Source organism: Syngnathoides biaculeatus, chromosome 15 (genome assembly GCF_019802595.1).
Source record: "Syngnathoides biaculeatus isolate LvHL_M chromosome 15, ASM1980259v1, whole genome shotgun sequence".
Classification (NCBI taxonomy): domain Eukaryota; kingdom Metazoa; phylum Chordata; class Actinopteri; order Syngnathiformes; family Syngnathidae; genus Syngnathoides; species Syngnathoides biaculeatus.
This window is the reverse complement of record NC_084654.1, coordinates 25,767,843-25,784,944: the sequence shown is the minus strand read 5'-3', so window position 1 is coordinate 25,784,944 and position 17,102 is coordinate 25,767,843. Positions and strand designations below refer to the sequence as shown.

General features: G+C 56.7%; 2 protein-coding genes across 17 annotated transcripts; both read right to left on the bottom strand.

The window, feature by feature from the left end:
• Positions 1-164: 164 nt before the first annotated feature.
• adam15 (ADAM metallopeptidase domain 15) lies at positions 165-9,452 on the bottom strand. Of its 15 annotated transcripts, XM_061843632.1 has the most exons (25): positions 9,015-9,433; positions 8,076-8,167; positions 7,556-7,632; positions 7,410-7,488; positions 7,249-7,325; positions 6,753-6,999; positions 6,617-6,682; positions 6,478-6,549; positions 6,233-6,402; positions 6,062-6,146; positions 5,842-5,990; positions 5,588-5,765; positions 5,421-5,513; positions 5,151-5,346; positions 4,947-5,055; positions 4,668-4,863; positions 4,512-4,589; positions 4,315-4,426; positions 4,101-4,251; positions 3,938-4,034; positions 3,779-3,847; positions 2,319-2,384; positions 2,138-2,220; positions 1,136-1,192; positions 505-620 (listed from the first exon to the last, which is right to left on the bottom strand). In XM_061843632.1, the coding sequence occupies exons 1-25, from the start codon at positions 9,118-9,120 to the stop codon at positions 614-616; spliced, it is 2,712 nt and encodes a 903-aa protein (XP_061699616.1). In that variant the 5' UTR covers positions 9,121-9,433; the 3' UTR covers positions 505-613. The 15 variants fall into 15 exon arrangements, 12 of the variants coding, with proteins under 12 accessions (XP_061699626.1, XP_061699625.1, XP_061699622.1 ...); XR_009798409.1 differs by lacking the exons at positions 2,138-2,220; positions 2,319-2,384 and adding an exon at positions 165-305 and having other exon boundaries at positions 504-620; positions 9,015-9,430; XM_061843635.1 differs by lacking the exon at positions 2,319-2,384 and having other exon boundaries at positions 9,015-9,430.
• A 414-nt stretch (positions 9,453-9,866) lies between these two features.
• On the bottom strand, positions 9,867-17,078 carry dcst1 (DC-STAMP domain containing 1). Of its 2 annotated transcripts, XM_061843657.1 has the most exons (16): positions 16,945-17,078; positions 16,748-16,873; positions 16,096-16,170; positions 15,899-16,027; positions 15,689-15,828; positions 14,900-15,080; positions 14,683-14,826; positions 14,488-14,609; positions 14,263-14,420; positions 14,093-14,192; positions 13,926-14,021; positions 13,714-13,840; positions 13,520-13,636; positions 13,304-13,446; positions 10,073-10,165; positions 9,867-9,996 (listed from the first exon to the last, which is right to left on the bottom strand). In XM_061843657.1, exons 1-16 carry the CDS (start codon positions 16,970-16,972, stop codon positions 9,925-9,927), a joined length of 1,851 nt encoding a protein of 616 aa, XP_061699641.1. In that variant the 5' UTR covers positions 16,973-17,078; the 3' UTR covers positions 9,867-9,924. The 2 variants fall into 2 exon arrangements, with proteins under 2 accessions (XP_061699641.1, XP_061699642.1); XM_061843658.1 differs by lacking the exons at positions 9,867-9,996; positions 10,073-10,165 and adding an exon at positions 11,126-13,213.
• Positions 17,079-17,102: the final 24 nt, after the last annotated feature.

The following is a 17,102-nucleotide window of genomic DNA, read 5'->3' as shown; positions in this document are numbered from 1 at the left end:
AAATAGGAAATGACACAGTCAAGGTTGCCCAGACCTTTATCGGTCCCGAGACCGGAGACGCAAAACGTGAGCGGAGCGCACCTGCTTCAGAAGCGCAAAACCGCAAAGTCGTCATAACCAGAACTCTTGCGTGGACCCCGACGCACCGCGAAAAGGAAGGTCTTTAGTCGTAAGCCGGGAGGGAGCAGCAGCATCGAGGACGTTGAGTTGACTGGCTTGGTCGGAGGACAGGCGGAGGACGGTACGCCGGGATTCGGGATCAGGAACAAGGAAGCGCGAGCATTTTTGCGCGGGATGGCGACCGCCTGGCAAAGGGTCCGATATATACACACACACACGAGGGTTCGTCATCGCCGGTGAGGCTCGGGCGTCGGGGACCTGCGCAGCCAGGCCTGGGACCGGCGGGACCGTGACAGAAGTCGACCGCCGCAAAACGAAGAAAAAAAAAAAAAGAGGAAAACGAAAAACAAAAATCGGAGCAAAACCTGCTCGTCCGGTCTTACGAGGCCAAATCATTTTCACGTGCGGCTTCTCCGACAGTGGTCGTTCCCGACGTTTTGCTCACGTCACTTAAGAGTCAGACGTGCACTGGCGGCCTCCGGGCTGGATGACATCACTTCCTGCCGCGAGAAAAAAAAAAAAAATAATAATAATTTCTTCCGGACTCAAATTGTCGTAATTCCAGGCAACGTTGACGATGTTTGCTAGCACGCAAACTAAGAAGCTCGTTTCAAACATCAGCCTTTTGCTCAGAGTTGTTTTATTGGAGGTTAGTCAGCCAACGTGCTAGCGAGCCAAGACGCCTCCGGAAGGTCCGTCGCCGTCACGGGAACGGTTTATCCAGCATAAACTCAGCGGCGCGGATCGGAGCGTTCCCGTGCGATCGGGCCTTCACGCCTGACAGCCGAGCACATCGTCGTGAACGTCACGCCATCTTGTTTTGGGAGGTTTTTTTTTTCCCCTCCCCAAAAACTTGATTTCATACTATATATATATATTTCCCTTCGATAGTCACGTGGCGTCCTGCGAAGCTGAGGTTAGAAGTGGGCGTGGCTTCTCACAGACAGCCAATGAGAAGAAAAGGCACCGCGACGCGCAGTAGCCGCCCGCGGGTGGGGGGGCGCCGCCTCGTCACCTTCGCTCCGGTCTGGGCGGGATTGCGGGACGCGATGGCGGACGACGACCGCCACGGCTGGGGGACAAAAAAAAAAAAGCACTTACTACTCGTACTCGCGCTCGTCGAAAATACAAAATGTGTGGCGTCATTCGATAACTGTGCACATAAATCATGAGGGAATTAACGCACAATTCTGATTGGTCGACTCCAAAGTACAGGCGGAGAGCAATAAGTATACCCAAACCTGCTCGGCACCCCCTCTCAAGGGGACCGGTACCAGAGTCGGAGGCCGCCTCAATCCAGATCCCACGTGAGGGCGGGCTCCTTCCCTCCCAGAGACAGTCCTTCAAGCAGCTTCGTCCCTGACCCCTGCGGCCCCTCCCACAGACCGACGTTAAATCGGGAGGAAAAAGGAGGAAGCTGCTAGAGCCGAGAACACCGTCCCAACTGTGAAGCTCGGCGGCGTCGCGGGGCTGTTTTGCTGCGACAGGAACTGGAGCGCTTCACGAAATATAGGCGACACCGTGAATGCATGACGAACGCGACACGGAGATGTTCAAGCAACATCTCGAGACTTCAGCCAGGAAGCTAAAACTTGGGCGCCAGTGGGTCTTCCGAACGGACAACGAGCTGAAGCGCACTGCAAAGGATGAACAAAGTCGGCGGGCCAGCTAACCCACAAACCTGACTCCGTTCCGACGGAAACCCAAAAGGTCACGCGACTTCATATTGTGCAAATGGAGGTCAACCAAGAAAATCTTGTCTCTCTCTCTCTCTCTCTCTCATTATTGTGACATTGTCACATGAAATAATGTCGGTGATCCGAACTGACCTGAAACTGAGGCTTTAGTCTGATTTCAGTGCGCACACAAAAGTGCACAGTGGATTTAAACTCGCGCCTTCGTTTACGGCTCCCTTGAAGTATCTTCACGTACTTTCAGTACCATACGGCTCGCACAAGCAGAGAACAAAATGCGACGTAGCCGAGCAATCAGAAGAGCGCGTTTCAACGAGTCCAACCTGTTAGCGGACGCCGAGCACGACGCCGCGGCCGGATGGCTGCGGGGCGGAACAAGCGACGGCTTTTGGGCCACTGCCGGCGCCTGACGAGAGAAGGCAATTGTGGCTCATTACAACACGCGCGCACACACATTTCATCGACGCTAGCCAAATGCCACGAGGTCCCCCCTGACGCATGTACCTGGCTCGGAGGCACGGGGTCAGGGGGGAGAGGCTTAGTGGGCGGAGCCGGTCGGCTCGCTAGCGGCTGAATGTTTGCAAGGACGACAGAGAAGAAAGTCAGGAAACGAGTAGCCAAGATAGGAAAACGTGCTAACGCTAAGACGCGTGAGGTGCAGCGATTCAGCATGCTTACGCGGCACACGCTTTATCACAGGGTTAGTTAATATTCACATTTCTTTAGCTTTGATTTCTAATCGAGCCCATTTCAGTGTCGCTGGGTTGTATTTCGCTGGTTATTGGTTGAAGATTGAAAAAAGACAAAATGCTATTCCGCTGAAATAGACGAAACTCTGACCAGCTGGGGGCGGCGTTTGCCGCAACGGGAGAGGCCCCCGCGCTACGGCAAAGGAGAAGAAAGGCCACGAGCAATTTGGCACCAGGAAACGTTGGGAATAAACATTTTTCCAATGGAATGTGTGACGACAGACAGGCAAATCCTGCGACGCGGACGACGGGAGACGGAAATCGTCGGATGCTAATTCGCGGCCACGTTGCCACATCCCGGAGCTAAACGTTAGCGCGCAATGAGTTTGCTGGCTAAACGGGCCAAAGAAGTCAATCAGGAAATCGAGAGCCAGGACTTTTTAAAAGATGGTGTCACAATGTGATCGTAAAAGAAAAAGAAAAAAAAAAAATTTCAGGTCAATCAGAGCGCATCCTATAATGAGCTCATTTTATTCAAGCCGACCACTCGACATACGCAGCCAATCAAGAGCCGCTTTTCTCCCGCTCCGCCAATCGACGGTGAGCATGTTTCCTGTCCGACCAATCGACGGGCAGGGATGGCTTCCCCTCCAACCGGCGGGTCGGACCCGAACACCTCCGGCGGAAGAGGCTTTGTAGGCGGAACCGGACGCCTCCGGGCCCGCCGAAGCCACGACGACGCGAGGAACGTTCTACCGGGCGGGACGTTCCGGTCGCGACGCACCAAAAATGTTCTCTTCCATTCTAGAACCAAGAGCCCAGCAACGCAGACGTTTGTAGTTGGCGAGACCCGGACGAGGCGGACGCTTCTCTGGGTATTTTGCTGTGCTTCGGACCCATTTTTGACTCGAAAAGAGCAAATGTCACCACAAGGCGAGCGTGACGCTCTCCAAAAGGGCGACGACATTTCGGGTCAAATTTGAGACCAAGACGTGAGGACGTTCTGCAATTTTCCAAACTGTCAACACAAGTGCGGCCGCTTCTTTTAAACCCAAATTCGTTGGATCCAAATTGTCCGTCGATGTGACTAATACCGGTTGAGGGGAAACCCCGCCTCGTGCCCCGAGATGGCTCCCGCGACGCTTGTGAGGATTGGCGGCGTTCTTCACAAGGAGAAAAGTGAGTCTCGAGTGCAACGAAAGGAAAACGCGGGGCCCAGGGTGACGCTCGCTGAGGACTTCTACATTTGTGAGACGTAGACAGGAAGTAGTTTACCTGCGGCGGGGGGTTTAGTGGAGGGGCGGGGGGGAGCGGCCGAGTGGGAGGAGCCGGCCTGTCAAGAAGCTGATTGGAGAGAAAAGAGGAAGTAGCAGGATGACGGCGGCCTGCGCGTCCCGCTCCGCAACCGGTCGACTTCCCGTTGGTGTTTCCCACCTCCTTGAAGGGCGGAGTCTCGGGGGCGTTGGCGTGGAACCTCAGCGGACGGACCTGATCCACGTTGCGCTCCGAACTGCGTTCCGTCGCCGGGGTCCTGCGCAGTCACGTGATCAGACTTCGGCTCACGTCACGCGCCGACGCGGCGCGTTGTTTACTTTACCGGTTGTGTGAGGAGTCGGGAAAGAATTTGTCGCCTCCCAAAGTCAAACACAGACGACGGACGCGAGGGAAGCGAAGAGCGAGGAAGAGGAGGAGCGCCGGCACGATCAAGAGGAAGACCACCAGCAGGGCCACCAGGACCGGGTCAGACTCTACAGAATCACAAAGGCAGGCGTTGACCGGAAGAGCACTTGCGCGTGGGCGTACCCGCGTACCTGGGGCGGCGCGCGCGGGTCCGCTGTCCACGCTGCCCCCGTGTCCGGCGTACGCGCAGTCGGGCGGCGCCCAACCCGCCCGGCAGTGGCAGTTGTTGTTGCTGTTGCAGACCTGACGGGAACAGGAACACAGCAGGAAGGGCTGAGCGGTCGCCGCCGCGACGGGCGGCGGCCGAGCGGGGGCGGCGGCTGCTCACGCCGTGGCCGTTGCACTTCCCGCGGCACTCGTCCGCGCCCAAGACCGAGGCATCCTGGCACTTGTGGTCCAAGCAGGCCTGCGAACGGGACGGCCGCGTTGAGGGGCTTTTGCGCGGCGGACCCTGAAACGTACCGTCGAAATGTGCAGGCCCGACCTTGCCGGGACCGCAGGCGGTGCCCTGGGCCACGGAGGCGGGGTCGGACACGTCGTCTCCCAGGTGGAAGAAGGTCCCCCGGCACACCAGGTCGTGGAGGTCGAAGCGCACGGTGGTGGTCAGGATCTCCGTGTTCGTGCCCAGCAGGGGGCGCTCCAGGCCGCCCTGACACTGGATCCTGCCGCACCGCACGTCGCTGCGAGGGGGGGGGTCCCCAGGGGACGGCAGAGAAGTCAGCATCTGCTACGTACGCACCTCCCACGCCCACACCCGACCGACTTGGGTTGGCACGCGGCGTACGAGCCGTCGCTGAGCTGCCCGCAGTTTCCGTATTTGTTTCCTTGTTTGTTGACGGACGAGAAGCAGACGGCCGGCGCGGCGCTGGCATCTGACCGGGCGAGGGCGAGGGCGCCGTCAGAACGCTCGCTTCACTCCACTCGCGAGTTAGCTTAGCTTAGCTCAGCTCAGCTCAGCTCAACTTACTCGGTCCCCAAAGCGTCTGGCACTGCGCCCGCATGCTCGCGCAGGCGCCGCCGTAGCAGTAGGTGGCGCCATCCTCGCAGGGTTCGCCGTTCTGAACGTAGACGTTGGGCGGGCAGAAGGGCGAGGAGCCCGTGCAGAACTCGGGCAGGTCGCACTCTCCGATGGGCTCCCGGCAGACGGACCCCGCCGCCCGGAGCTGAGGAGGCGAGCGGACGGAACCTGAGCCCCGCGAGCTCGGACGCGGACGAAACCGGCGGAGGCGGAACCCACCTTGCAGTCCCGGCAGCAGGTGCCATCAGACGAGCACTGGGCGCCGGGGCGGAGGCGACAGGTGGAAGCGTCGCAGCAGAGGTCCTGGCACTCCTGGCCGAAATCGGAGCAGGACGGCCTGGGGTTACACGCGAGACCGCGCCGTGCCGGGCCGGGCCGGGCCGTACCTCTAGCAGGCCGCAGTCGCACTCCTCGCCGGGCTCTACGTAGAGGTTGCCGCAGCGGGGCCCGCCCAGGAGACGCTCGGGCGGCGGGACGTTGAACAGGCACATGCCGCCGCCCCGCAGCAGACTGGCGGACAGGTCGGACGCGCTGCAGCTGCTGAACCGCTGGCCGGGCAGAAACCTTCGGAAAGGGCAGAGGGGTCGTCAACGGGACGTCGAGAGGAGTCGGTCGGCGGGTGGGGGCGCTCGGTGCCGACCCGGTGGAGGGTTCCATAATGCAGCCGCCCGCGCGCGGCTGGTTGGCGCAGCGGCATCGCCGCTCGCTGGTGTCGTGGCTCATGCCCAGGTTGTGTCCCAGTTCGTGAGCCACCGTGGACGCCACGCCCAGAACGCTGACCAGGTGGTCCTGGGCGCAATGGCACGGTGTTGCTACGGCGACAGCGGGTGACAACGACAGACGCCGTCGCGGCGGCTCACCACGTTGACGCCTCCCGAGCGGTCCCTGGAGCACATGGACCCCTGCGCCGCCATACCCACCGTGGTGCCATCCAAGGCGCTGCCCCTGCCCGACACAAAGAGGAGGTCGACAGGAAGTCGGACGGAGCTCGACGGGAAGTTAGCAGGACGGTCGGCGGAAGGTCGACCGACATGACGAGCTGCGCGTTGTCGTGACGGAGCCGCGGCAGAAGCTCCCTGGTCCGCCAGAGCAGGAAGTTGTTGAGCGTGGCGCTGGGGTTCTTCTCCACGCGGATCTTGTCCCGGTCGCTCCACACCTCCAGACCCGTCAACGCCACGCGCACCTTCAGAGGCCGGTAGAACTGACACACACGCGCCGGTGACGTGATGTGACGGTCCTGATGCTGTTGTCGCGGCGACGGCTTCCGCTTTCTCACCCAGTCCACCTGATTGGCCACATCCAGCATGCGGTAGATGATGGTCTTGTTGTTCTTCTGGTAGTTCAAGAACTGCACAACAACAACCGGGACGCAGTTGGCCACGGCAATCGCTCAAACGGGTCACGTGTCCACTCACCTCCTGGTGGTCCGCCACCAGAACCAGCTCGATGTATTTGGTCTCGGACAGGAGGTCCCGCTTGTTCTGCCCCGTACACACGCACACGTTGGCTGTCGGGTGGGTCTTACGGAGTTTTCGTTGTTTTTCCCCTTACTCGGTGTTGCGCGTGAGCGGCGGTGCGGCGGCGCCGCGTGTCGGGGGGCTCGTGGGCCACCCCGCACCCACTCGCCGCCTCATCCTCCAAACGACCGGTGGAAAAGATCAGGTGGTCTTCATCGTCTCCCGCATCTTCGTCGTCTCCTCCTCCTCCTCCGCCGCCGCCGCCGCCGCCGTCGTCGTCGCGGCCCGGCTCCCGCGGCCGAACTTCAAAGCTCAACGAGGCGTTGACGGCGATTACGCCGCTGAGGAGCGAGACGGGCGATGACATCGTCACTTTCCACGTGCGGTCGGCGATGTCCGATCCGATCCCCGCTGCGCCAGCGAAGCGCCATTTCGACCTCACGCAAAAAGGATTGAGCGAGGAAGGGCCGCAGCAAACGCAGCCCAAATGTCACATGCACGCGCCCGCAACAATGACGACTTGTGTAGCGTCGACGCCGGCGCTAATCTGTTAAGCCCTCAGAGGTCAGAGGTCGCCACAACCCACTCACCGGAGTCCCGAGCAGGTGCTGACCGCCACGCGAGAGCTCGGGAATCCTCTTACGTTGCCGTGGTAATAACAGTGCGTCTGCGGAGACAAACAAAGCCGCCGGCCGGGTCAGTCGGTCGCTCGGTCCCCCTTTCGGCCTTTCGGACGCCTTCGGGGACCCACCACCGGGTCGTCCGTCAGGGACACTCCGGTGCCGTCGGCCAGGTAGAAGAAAACGTTCGGCGCTTTGGGCAGGAGGTCGCTGAAGATACAAAGAGCTGCAGTCAGCGCAAAGTTCTTTGCGGCTCCGTCTGCGCCGGCTCGCTCACCGGTTCTTCCGCAGGTCCAGCACCAAGACCTCGCCTCGGACCTCCAGGCCACACCGCAGATGCTCCGGGTGGCCATCCTGAAAGCGCCAGCGTCATGAACAATAACGATCGATCGATCGATCGACCGCTACCGCAAACAACCGGGACCGGGACCGGGACCTTTCGGCGGGCCCCTCCGAATGTGGGCGGGGCTAACTTTAGCCGCTGTCCAAACGGTGGCATTTCCTGTCCTTTCCGGTGAAACGCGCTACTTCCTGCGCGACAGACACGCTCGCCACTTTTTCTTTTGGCCTGCTCAACGTGTGCCTCTCGTCACTTTGCGTGTGTGCGTGCGTGTTGGGGGATTTCTACAGGAAGTGATCTCAGACGTGTGCGCCCCCACACGCCCTCTTCAGGAACTTCCTGAGAGGTCATGTGACTCACAATGGATGACATCATCCGAAGTCACGGTGATGATGATGAGCTTTTCACAATAAAATGAACACAGAAAAACAAATGATGACCTTTGACCTGTGCTGACCTGCAGTGCCTCCCTCAGGCTCCGCCTCTGCCCACCCACGAGCGCGAAGGGTCGCGTTCTCTCCGGCGGGGGGCTCCGCCGTAGCGCGCTACCTGAACACAAACACGCATTTATCCGTCCATCGTTTGAGGAGCTTGTCCTCACGAGGGTCGCGGGGTTTGCCGGCGCCTATCCCGGCTGTCGTCGGGCAGGGGGCGGGGCACGCCCTGAACTGGTCGCCAGCCAATCGCAGGGCACACGGAGACAGACGACAGTTGCACTCGCAATCGCACCGACCAACCGACTCATGCGCGTTTTGTTTTTGGGACATGGGAGGAAACACGAGTGCCCACCCTGAGAAAAGCCACGCATCCACGGGGAGGACAGGCAAAGTCCACACAGGCGGGGCTGGGATTTCAACCCCGCTCCACTGAACTGTGAGCCCCTACACGTTAAGCAGTTGCACGACTTGTGTTTTCAAAAAAAAAGTCTACACACTGCTCCAACCCCCATCTGAAATCTGAATTCACTTCATTCACAAGAGGGTGTGCACACTTGTGCAAACTTTGCAATTTTCCCGTCGATAAAATGTTTTGGGAAAAGATTTGACAGGCTAACTAGTTGGACCATCCGCCTCAGCGGGGTTCGAATTCCGGCCCCCTCCTGCGCGGCTTTCCTCCCGCAACCCAAAAATGTCTTCATTAAGACTTCATTGAACGCTCCACATCGCCCGGAGCTGTGAACGTGTGCCCCGATTGGCTGGCGACCAGTTCAGGGCGCGTCCCGCCCGTGACGAGAAGTGGAACGGAAGACGATTGAATGAATTTTCAAAGATCACAAAAACTTTCACGTGTTAGCATTTACCAAGGGTGTGCAGACTTTTTAATCGCCATTAGCCACCCACACCAGTGACACACTTGTTGTGTTGTTTTAACACCCCCCCCCCCAAACGGGCGTTACCTGGGGCTGCGTCCGGGCCGTGCGATGCCTTCAAGGACCTGGCGTCCGTGAACGCAACGCCAGCGCTGAGCAGCAACAGCAAGAGTGGCGCCAAAAGTTGTCTCATCTCGCCGCCATGGCTGACTTCCGGTCAGTGTGCGGACGAGAAGACATGTTTCCGTTGATGCTGCGAAACCAAGCCCAAAACGAGCGGGTGCGAGTGTCCGTCTGTCGTCGAGCTCGGGGGTGGGGGTGGGGTGGGGGGGCACGTCGCAACCAGAAGTCGGTTCCGGAAGTCGGGGGTTTAGTCCGTCCCCCGTGTGGCCGGGTCAGTCCCTGGCGGCCCAAAGTCGTCAACGTCTCAAGTCCGTCACGAGCTCAACTTTATAAAGGACTCAGCGGTGACGTTATGCAGGAAGTCGAGGAACGGGGCTTCAAAATAAAAGCACTTTGCTTGCCTGGAAAATGCCAGGGGGAAAAAAAAACTTCACTTCAAAATAAAAGCAGGCTTTCTCGGAAATGTTTTGTGACGCTGTGCAGAAAATGCAGTGGCAAAAAAAAAAAAAAAAAAAAACCCAGCGCTGACTCATCCTGGTTGGGGTCCCGGAGCACCGGAGCCTCCCCCGGCTTAGGAACTTCCGAGGACGGGGGTTGAAATCCCAGCTCCGCTTTCGTCCCACACGCTTGCAACTAAATTGCCATCGTTTTGGCTGGCGACCAGTTGAGGGCGTGGCCCACCTTTTTTTGCTCCAGTACTCCCGCGACCCCTCGTGAGGATAAGCACACGTACCGTCGACCCGTTCGAGGGTGTCAAGAGCGCCAAAGCAAACTCCTGTTTGTCGGCCTCTTGTGTGGCAAGCACAACATTTGACCTTTGACTTTTGACATCACTTTAATGTGCTGCGATTTGGGCCTTCCCCTTCAGAGCTCGCTACGCACTTTGAAGCTCGGCTCCGGCCGCCGTCCGCCGCCTCCGACACAGCCCGAAGAAACGCGCCAGCGCCTGCCGTGCAAACATTTTTTTCCTGGATTTAATTTTGCACACGTCGGAGCGCGGGAACCGGACGGCGTTCGCGTACGTTGGCGTTCGCGTGGCCCGTCCGCGTGGGCCTGCGCAACATTCGCCGGTGCAGGCTGACGTTGTACAAGAACAAGATTCTGGTTTTCTCCCTCTGGAAGACAAAAAACCAAAATGGCACAAATCGTGAAACGTGGAAAAAATCCACAACATCGGCAGAAATTTGTCAGCCAGGTCGCACCCAAAATAATCATCGTAGGAGTCTCCTAAAAAAAAAAAAAAAAAAAACCATTGCATTCAAGGAACTATGTTGAAGTAGGGGGAGGGGCTTCATTTCGGCAGGCTTGATTAATTTGCTGCCCTCTTGTGGAATATGTCGGCAATTGTACACTTTGCGCGTCACCGTGACCATCGATTCGTCGGCAAGTTGAAAAATACTTTCAAGCGTTTGGCTGATGCGCGTACCGCATATTGTAGTCGACAGGACGAAAAGTTCGTGAGAATCCGTCGGCTACGCGTTTGCCATCCACGCCGGCTCGCGAGTTGGCCACCCACATTTTTCCATTCGCCGTTTCAGCCGTAAAGTTGTCCAAATTGGGGCGTACGTGGCTCTGGCTCATTTATTTCATGCTCATCATTGCAAAGATTTTTCTAAAGTGGACTTTGCAGTCGTCTCAAGGCCTAAAAGGATGACTCGACTCACGGCTAACAGAACCTCTACCGAGCCAAAACTCTTTTGGGGATTACTGACTCATTCACGAGTCCTGAAGAACCGGACGGACATTTTTCATATTGTGGACAACATCGTTGACGCTTGGCCACTCAATAACAGCACGCCGTGACATTTTGCCCGTTTATTAATGTCTATTTCTTTGGGACCATAATATTAATGGTCAGAATGATTGCATTACTTATTTGGGTTTGATGTTGCATTTATAGCGGTGCAACTTTCTTACAGCTGTGTTTTTGGTTTTTTTTTTCAAATGCTGTGAAAATCAAGTCGACGTCACGGTCGAGTTTCAGTGTTGACCCCCCCCCCGGGTTGACGGGGCGCTCGCTCCGCCGCGAGTAGCCGCACTTCGTTCCGCTAATCGGCATAGCTACGCTGCGTTCTTTGCGTTTGATGTTGTATTTATAGCGGTGCAACTTTCTTACAGCTGTGTTTTTGTTTTTTTTTTTCAAATGCTGTGAAAATCAAGTCGACGTCACGGTCGAGTTTCAGTGTTGACCCCCCCCCCCCCCGGTTGACGGGGCGCTCGCTCCGCCGCGAGTAGCCGCACTTCGTTCCGCTAATCGGCTTAGCTGCGCTGCGTTCCTCGCTAGCTCGTCACATTGCGAGAGGAAGTGACGAGGAAGCAACACAAAAGAGCGTTTGTTAAGAAAAAAAAGCCCAAAGGGGCACGCGTGGAAACTTTTCACGTGGAGCACCAGCGTAACTCAAGTCCAGCAGAAAAGGTACCACGAATGAGCGGAACCCGAACAAATCACGTTTCCAAAGTCGCATTCAGCCTGGAGAATATTTGAAGAGTTGGTTTTCAAAACGCTACCTAACCCTAACCCTAAACGGATACTCTGGTTTTTGTTGAAAGTGCGACATATCGTTCTATATCAGCCAAGGAAGATTGCGTTTTATTTCAAAATGCGACATCATTTCGTTCAATCAGCGTGCGCTGCTGAAGCAAGCAGCATCCAATCAGAATTCGTCGTGAGGGAAGTTCCGGTATCTTCCACGTCATCATCATCATCCAAAATGGCTGCGCCCACGTTTGAGAGAGATGCTAATGCCGAGTTTGATTTTATGTACGAAATGTAGCTGCGAAGGGAAAGAAACCCAGCGGAAACGGCGTCAGAAAAGAAGAAGCGCTCGCTATTTTTTTTTTCTTTGTGAAGTTGACCTATTGTTTCCTTTTTTTTTTTTATATCACATTTGGACTTTCTTTTACGTGAATTCTATTTTCAATAGAATCTACTGATGCGTGAATCAGTAATGTTTCTTTTCTACTTATGAATTGAAAGAAAGTCAAAGTTGTTCACACCGAACAATATCCAGCGCAGTCAGTAGCAAACCTTTTCATTGTTTTGCCAGGTGATACATTTGACCGTGTTTTTTTTAATTTGGATCCTTGGCATGCGTTTTTGTCAATTTTATCTTTACAGTGTTTCTTGCTTTCGAGCTGAACTAAGTCTTGTTGTATTTTGTTTAGCAATGTTTCATAATATCGAATAAATGAATCAGCGATTGTGCTGGTTTACTTGCAGGCTGTCCCATTGTGAGGGTGCTTTTCCCATTTCATTTTAATTCTTGATGAAATTATTGCAATTTAATACTTCAGTTCTCATCCAAGTACCATTGCAACTGAGTGACACAGTGCCTGCAGATGTCGGATTGCAGAATCGCATCCAGATCCACAAAATTACAATGATGTAAACTCAGCCTTTCCAAGACCTCATACCGAACAAACAAACGGTTTCTAAATAACTAACTGAAAAAAATTTTTCATCTCCTTTTTCAACATCTGACATTAGTGAGCTAATTGTGAAAATTGTGACTGGTGACTGACCCTTATTTCTGATACCTAACTCTCGAAATGTGGTGGTCATGGTCTTAAATATTATTTAAAAATGCTTGAAATGTCGAAAGGCAAATAGTTTTCACGATGGCCTATCGAAAGCAACTGATTTAAAAAAAGTCGAAATTTGGATATGTCTCACTTTGCCAAGAATAGAATGTTTGGATATGTCTCATTTTGGAGAAAAAATGAAATTTGTCATCAAAAAAAACTCGGTGAATATTAAAGCCAATATTTTTTTGTAGTATGGTGTTTAGTTACTTTTTAGCCTCTCTTTCCATCCCCCAATAGTTAGAAACATAAATTGAGTTTATTGTTTTCACTTCAATACCAAGCCCTTTTCTCAAAATGAAAAAAAAAAAAAACAAAAACGGATACGTCTCATTTTGGAAACAAACGCCGCCATTTGGACAACTTGCAGCCCAGCGAGGGGAGGAAAGCAAAGATTCTCAGCTGCGGGTTCATTTTGTCGCGGATTGGACTTTTGTTTGAAAGCAGCCTCTGAACCTTCAGTTGAATTTAAAAGCAGGTCGGTAGCGTGGCGTTGCGTTGCACTGTTTTTCTTCTTGTTGCTGCGTTCCGCGACCACGCAATGATCAAAATAGCGCCGGGTTAGCTTGATGGTCCGTCAGCTGTTGATAAATTGCAACACCTTCACCCAAAGAGGAACCACGCGCTAACCCTAAATAGCATTAGCGCGCTTAGCAAAAAGCACATTTTACCCGCGGGTGGTAGAAGGCGGCGATGACTCTGCGCAGGCGGTTGGCGTAGACCTGAAGGCAGCTGAAGAGCGCCGCCAGCAGGAGGCACCAGGTAACGCTGACGTACGCCGAGCCGGCCAGCGAGGAGGGTGGGGTCACGCACCCTGTAAAAAGGGGGGCGGGGGACAAGTTGACCCGGAGACCCGGCGCCGCGTCACCCCTCCAACCCGCACCTACGCCGATTGTCGGACACGATGCGGACGCTGGAGGACGCGTTGAAGGCGGAAAATGTCTTCCGCAAGAGGCGGGCCATCATGGAGTCTCCGCCCACTTGGATGGCCACCTGCTGGCTGCCTGAAGAAGCGGCCGACGCATGTTTTGCGCGTTGTGTTGCGAGCGGCGGCGGTTGATGGTGGCTGGTGGCTTCTTACTGCTGAAGTTGAAGGTGGTGTGCGAGTGTTTGCTGACCACGTGGAGAACACGGAAAACGGACACGTCCACCGTCAGCAGGACCAGCGCCAAGAGGAGCGCCGACAACACCTGAAACACACTTGACACCTGCGCGCGCGCACACACACACACACACACACGCTTAGTACACGGGTGGGGGGGGGGGGCGTGGCTGAGCACGCGTGACCCCCACCACTTGTTTGAGTTCTTCAGGGTGAATCTTGGGGCTCCAGGGGTCCACAAACTTTGGTCTCTCAGACGGCGTGAGGGGCAACAAAGAAGATTTCCCCTGAACGGACGCAAAAACCGCAATGACGAGCGCGACGCCGACGACGACGAGCGCGAGGCCGACGACGCTACCTGGGCCCTCCTGCGTCGGTCGATGATGCCGAAGTATTTGGTGACGTACATGTTGTCAAAGTAAACGTCTCCTCGGTATTGTCGCACGTAGCCCAGAGACCTGAACACGCAAGTCTGGCTGAGAAACGTGCGCGGGCGAGCGGGCGAGGAGGCAACCGGGCGAGCCTCACTGGGTGAACAAGGACACGAAGGCGAAGGAAACGACGAGCCGCAGGACGTCCAGCAGCTGCCGCGTGCGAGCTTCCACCCGGCGAAAAGAAGCTCGGATGCCGCGCGTGAAGTCGCCGTCTACCAGCTCGCCGTCCAGCGCCGCCTGCCGCTGCCGCTCCTGCAGGAAGAGACACGACGGGTGAAGGCGAGCTCGCGCGACGGGATTCCGCGCCCGCCCCCGTCACCTCGACGACCAGCTCGCTGGTGAACTCTCGGCCCAGAAGCTCGACTGAAGCGTTGAGGCGGTCGAACAGCTGACCAAAGTTTTTCTCCACGGGGACGTGGCGCTTGCACCAGCCCGTCATCACTGCGCACAAAGTCGTCGTCGTCGTCGTCGTTGGCGGCGGCGCCGGCGAAGCCGCCCGTGACGTGCCGCTCACCTCGCATGATGTCGCACAGGAAGTGGAACTTCATGGGCACGCACAGGATATGGTTGATGACGGGCACCGGGATCACCTCCAGACACGCCCTCCACCGGTCGGCGAACCACTGGGCGCACCGCCCCACGCTCCGGTCGACGACCCCTTCGCGCGACGGGAGACGGAGATGACCGAGACGGGCGAGACGGCGACGACGACGACGTCGGCGAAGGCTCACTGTCGCACTGCATCTCGGTCGCGTAGGCGAAGCGTTCCTGCGTCCGCGTGGCGTTCGCGTCGAGCGCCTCGCGCTCGTCTGGAGGCCCTCCGTATCCGTGGCGACCCAGCACTTGGTCTCGGATGGCGGCGAAGGCCTCGTTGGCGTCGCGGGCGTCCGCCTTGAATTCCGCTTCCCCCTTCTAGACACGAGCACGACCGTGGAGCAGAATTCGCCGCATGACTAAAAGGGTGGGAAAATGTGCTCGCGCGCTTCCTGCGAAGGAGCAACAACTTGGGGAGTACTTCAGGGGCACATTTTACTGCCCCGCTCACCTCAGTCAAGGTCAGAGTTCATGACATAGCAAAAAGAGCATCCATGGCCGAGTTCTGAAGGCAAAACGGATTCCCAAGACTTTTCAGAGAATCATTTTTGGGACTGCTTTTTGGAAGGTGGGCGCCTCATTAAATCTGCCATCAATGTAGCACAAGGACACGTCGTGGCGGAGCCGGCCTGGGCCGAGTTCCGACATCGGGACTCGCGCGTGTCTGGGGTGCGGTGAGGAAAGCGCAGAGAAGCCACGCAGGCCCCGCCCAACTCGATTTAAAGGCTGCGCGGCAACGGTTCTTGTGACTTCCTCGGATTCGTTGGCTTTTTGCTGTTTCGGCTCAAGCGCTACCGTCGGGAAAATCGCTCAATTTGCGCTTGGACGCGTCGGCTTTGATTGAAAGTGAAAGCGAAAGTCCCCAAACTCGTACCGTGGCGCAATCGTGGCTCGTTTCCGCACATTTGAACCAATTTGGAGCTCACCACGACTTCCTGCGCCACCTTGACGAAGGGCGTGACGGCGTCTCTCCACAGCGACTTGGCGTTGCGGACTTGCAGGTCCAGATTGCAAGTCAGCGACGCGGCGGCCGTCTCCACGTTCCGCCGGACGTTGGACACGGGACCTGCCGGTGGAGCGGCGGACACCCGTCAAGGACGCGCCGCGGAAGGTCGGCCGGCCGCGTGCCCGCCCACCTGCGTAGAGCGCCGAGAGGACGAGCAGAACCAGGAAGGTGCGTCCGCGGGAGCCGAGCATGCTGGGAAACATCAGCAGGACGGCGCACCTGAAGGCCGAGGACGCGGCCCCGCCCAGCAGACAGGCGCCTGGAGGCGCCCGCAAGAGCGGTCACGCGCACATCGCGCGGGTGGCGCTACGGCGGCGGCTTCCTTACCGGTAAACACGCATCCTGTGGCCATCTTGAGGTCAAAGTTCAGCGGGATGCCCGGGGCGACGGCCACGAACATGACTGCTCGCGGCACAAACAGCTCAGGTGACATTTTGGCCCCCGACTTACAATTTGATTTCTAACCTCTCCGTCGTATTGGAATGAATGAAAACATCACGGCCGCTTCCATGTTGATTTTAGTAGTGTGGGGGGGGGGGCGCCACGGAAACACGCTGTCGTGGCAACGGATTTATTCACGGGATTTACTTCCTTCCATCTTTGCTCCGCTTCTCTGAATCTCGAGCGGGTGATCCCGGACTTCCCGGAGGGGGGGTTCCCGCAGTCTACGCGGAGGGACGTCCCCTCCTCGAGACGGAAAAGCGAGCGAGCGAGCGAGCGAGCCCTCGGAAGGTGTCGCGTTAGCGTGAAATGTCCGGCCTCTTTAGCTAATTTGCCCCCAGAGGTTGGAGGGGGGCTAACATGAGCCTCGTGCATTTTGGAAAAGTTGTTTTTTTTTTTTTTTTTCAGCTGAAGTTGAAATTTTGTCTGGCAACTGAAAGCAAAACTACTGTCAGTGAACAAGTCCCCCAAGCGGGGGCTTGTTGGTAAGTCGAGGTCCAAGTCCGGAGGCGCAAAGGAATTTTGGAGCTTTTCTTACCTGCGCCGCTCAGCGCGCCAAACAGAGCTCGCAGGATGACGTGGGCGAGCTGCGCCTCTTCCGATTGGCTGATGAGGAAGCGACGGCAGCCAGGTGGGAGGAAGCGCCGGATCAGCTGCTCCACCGCTGGGGGGCGCCACAATCACAGTCACCGTCACCCTCACCGTCACAATCGGGAGAAAATCCAAACGACTCACTGCTGCGAGGCTGCCCGTCCCGAGTCATCGCGAGTTGGCCGATTATCAACAATAATCTCAATCATTCGTGACTGCGACAACCATATTGCCCTGAAGCGTCACGAGTCTCCTCTGCTGTGGCCGCTCTTTGCAAATGGGCTGCTGTGTGACGTCACAAG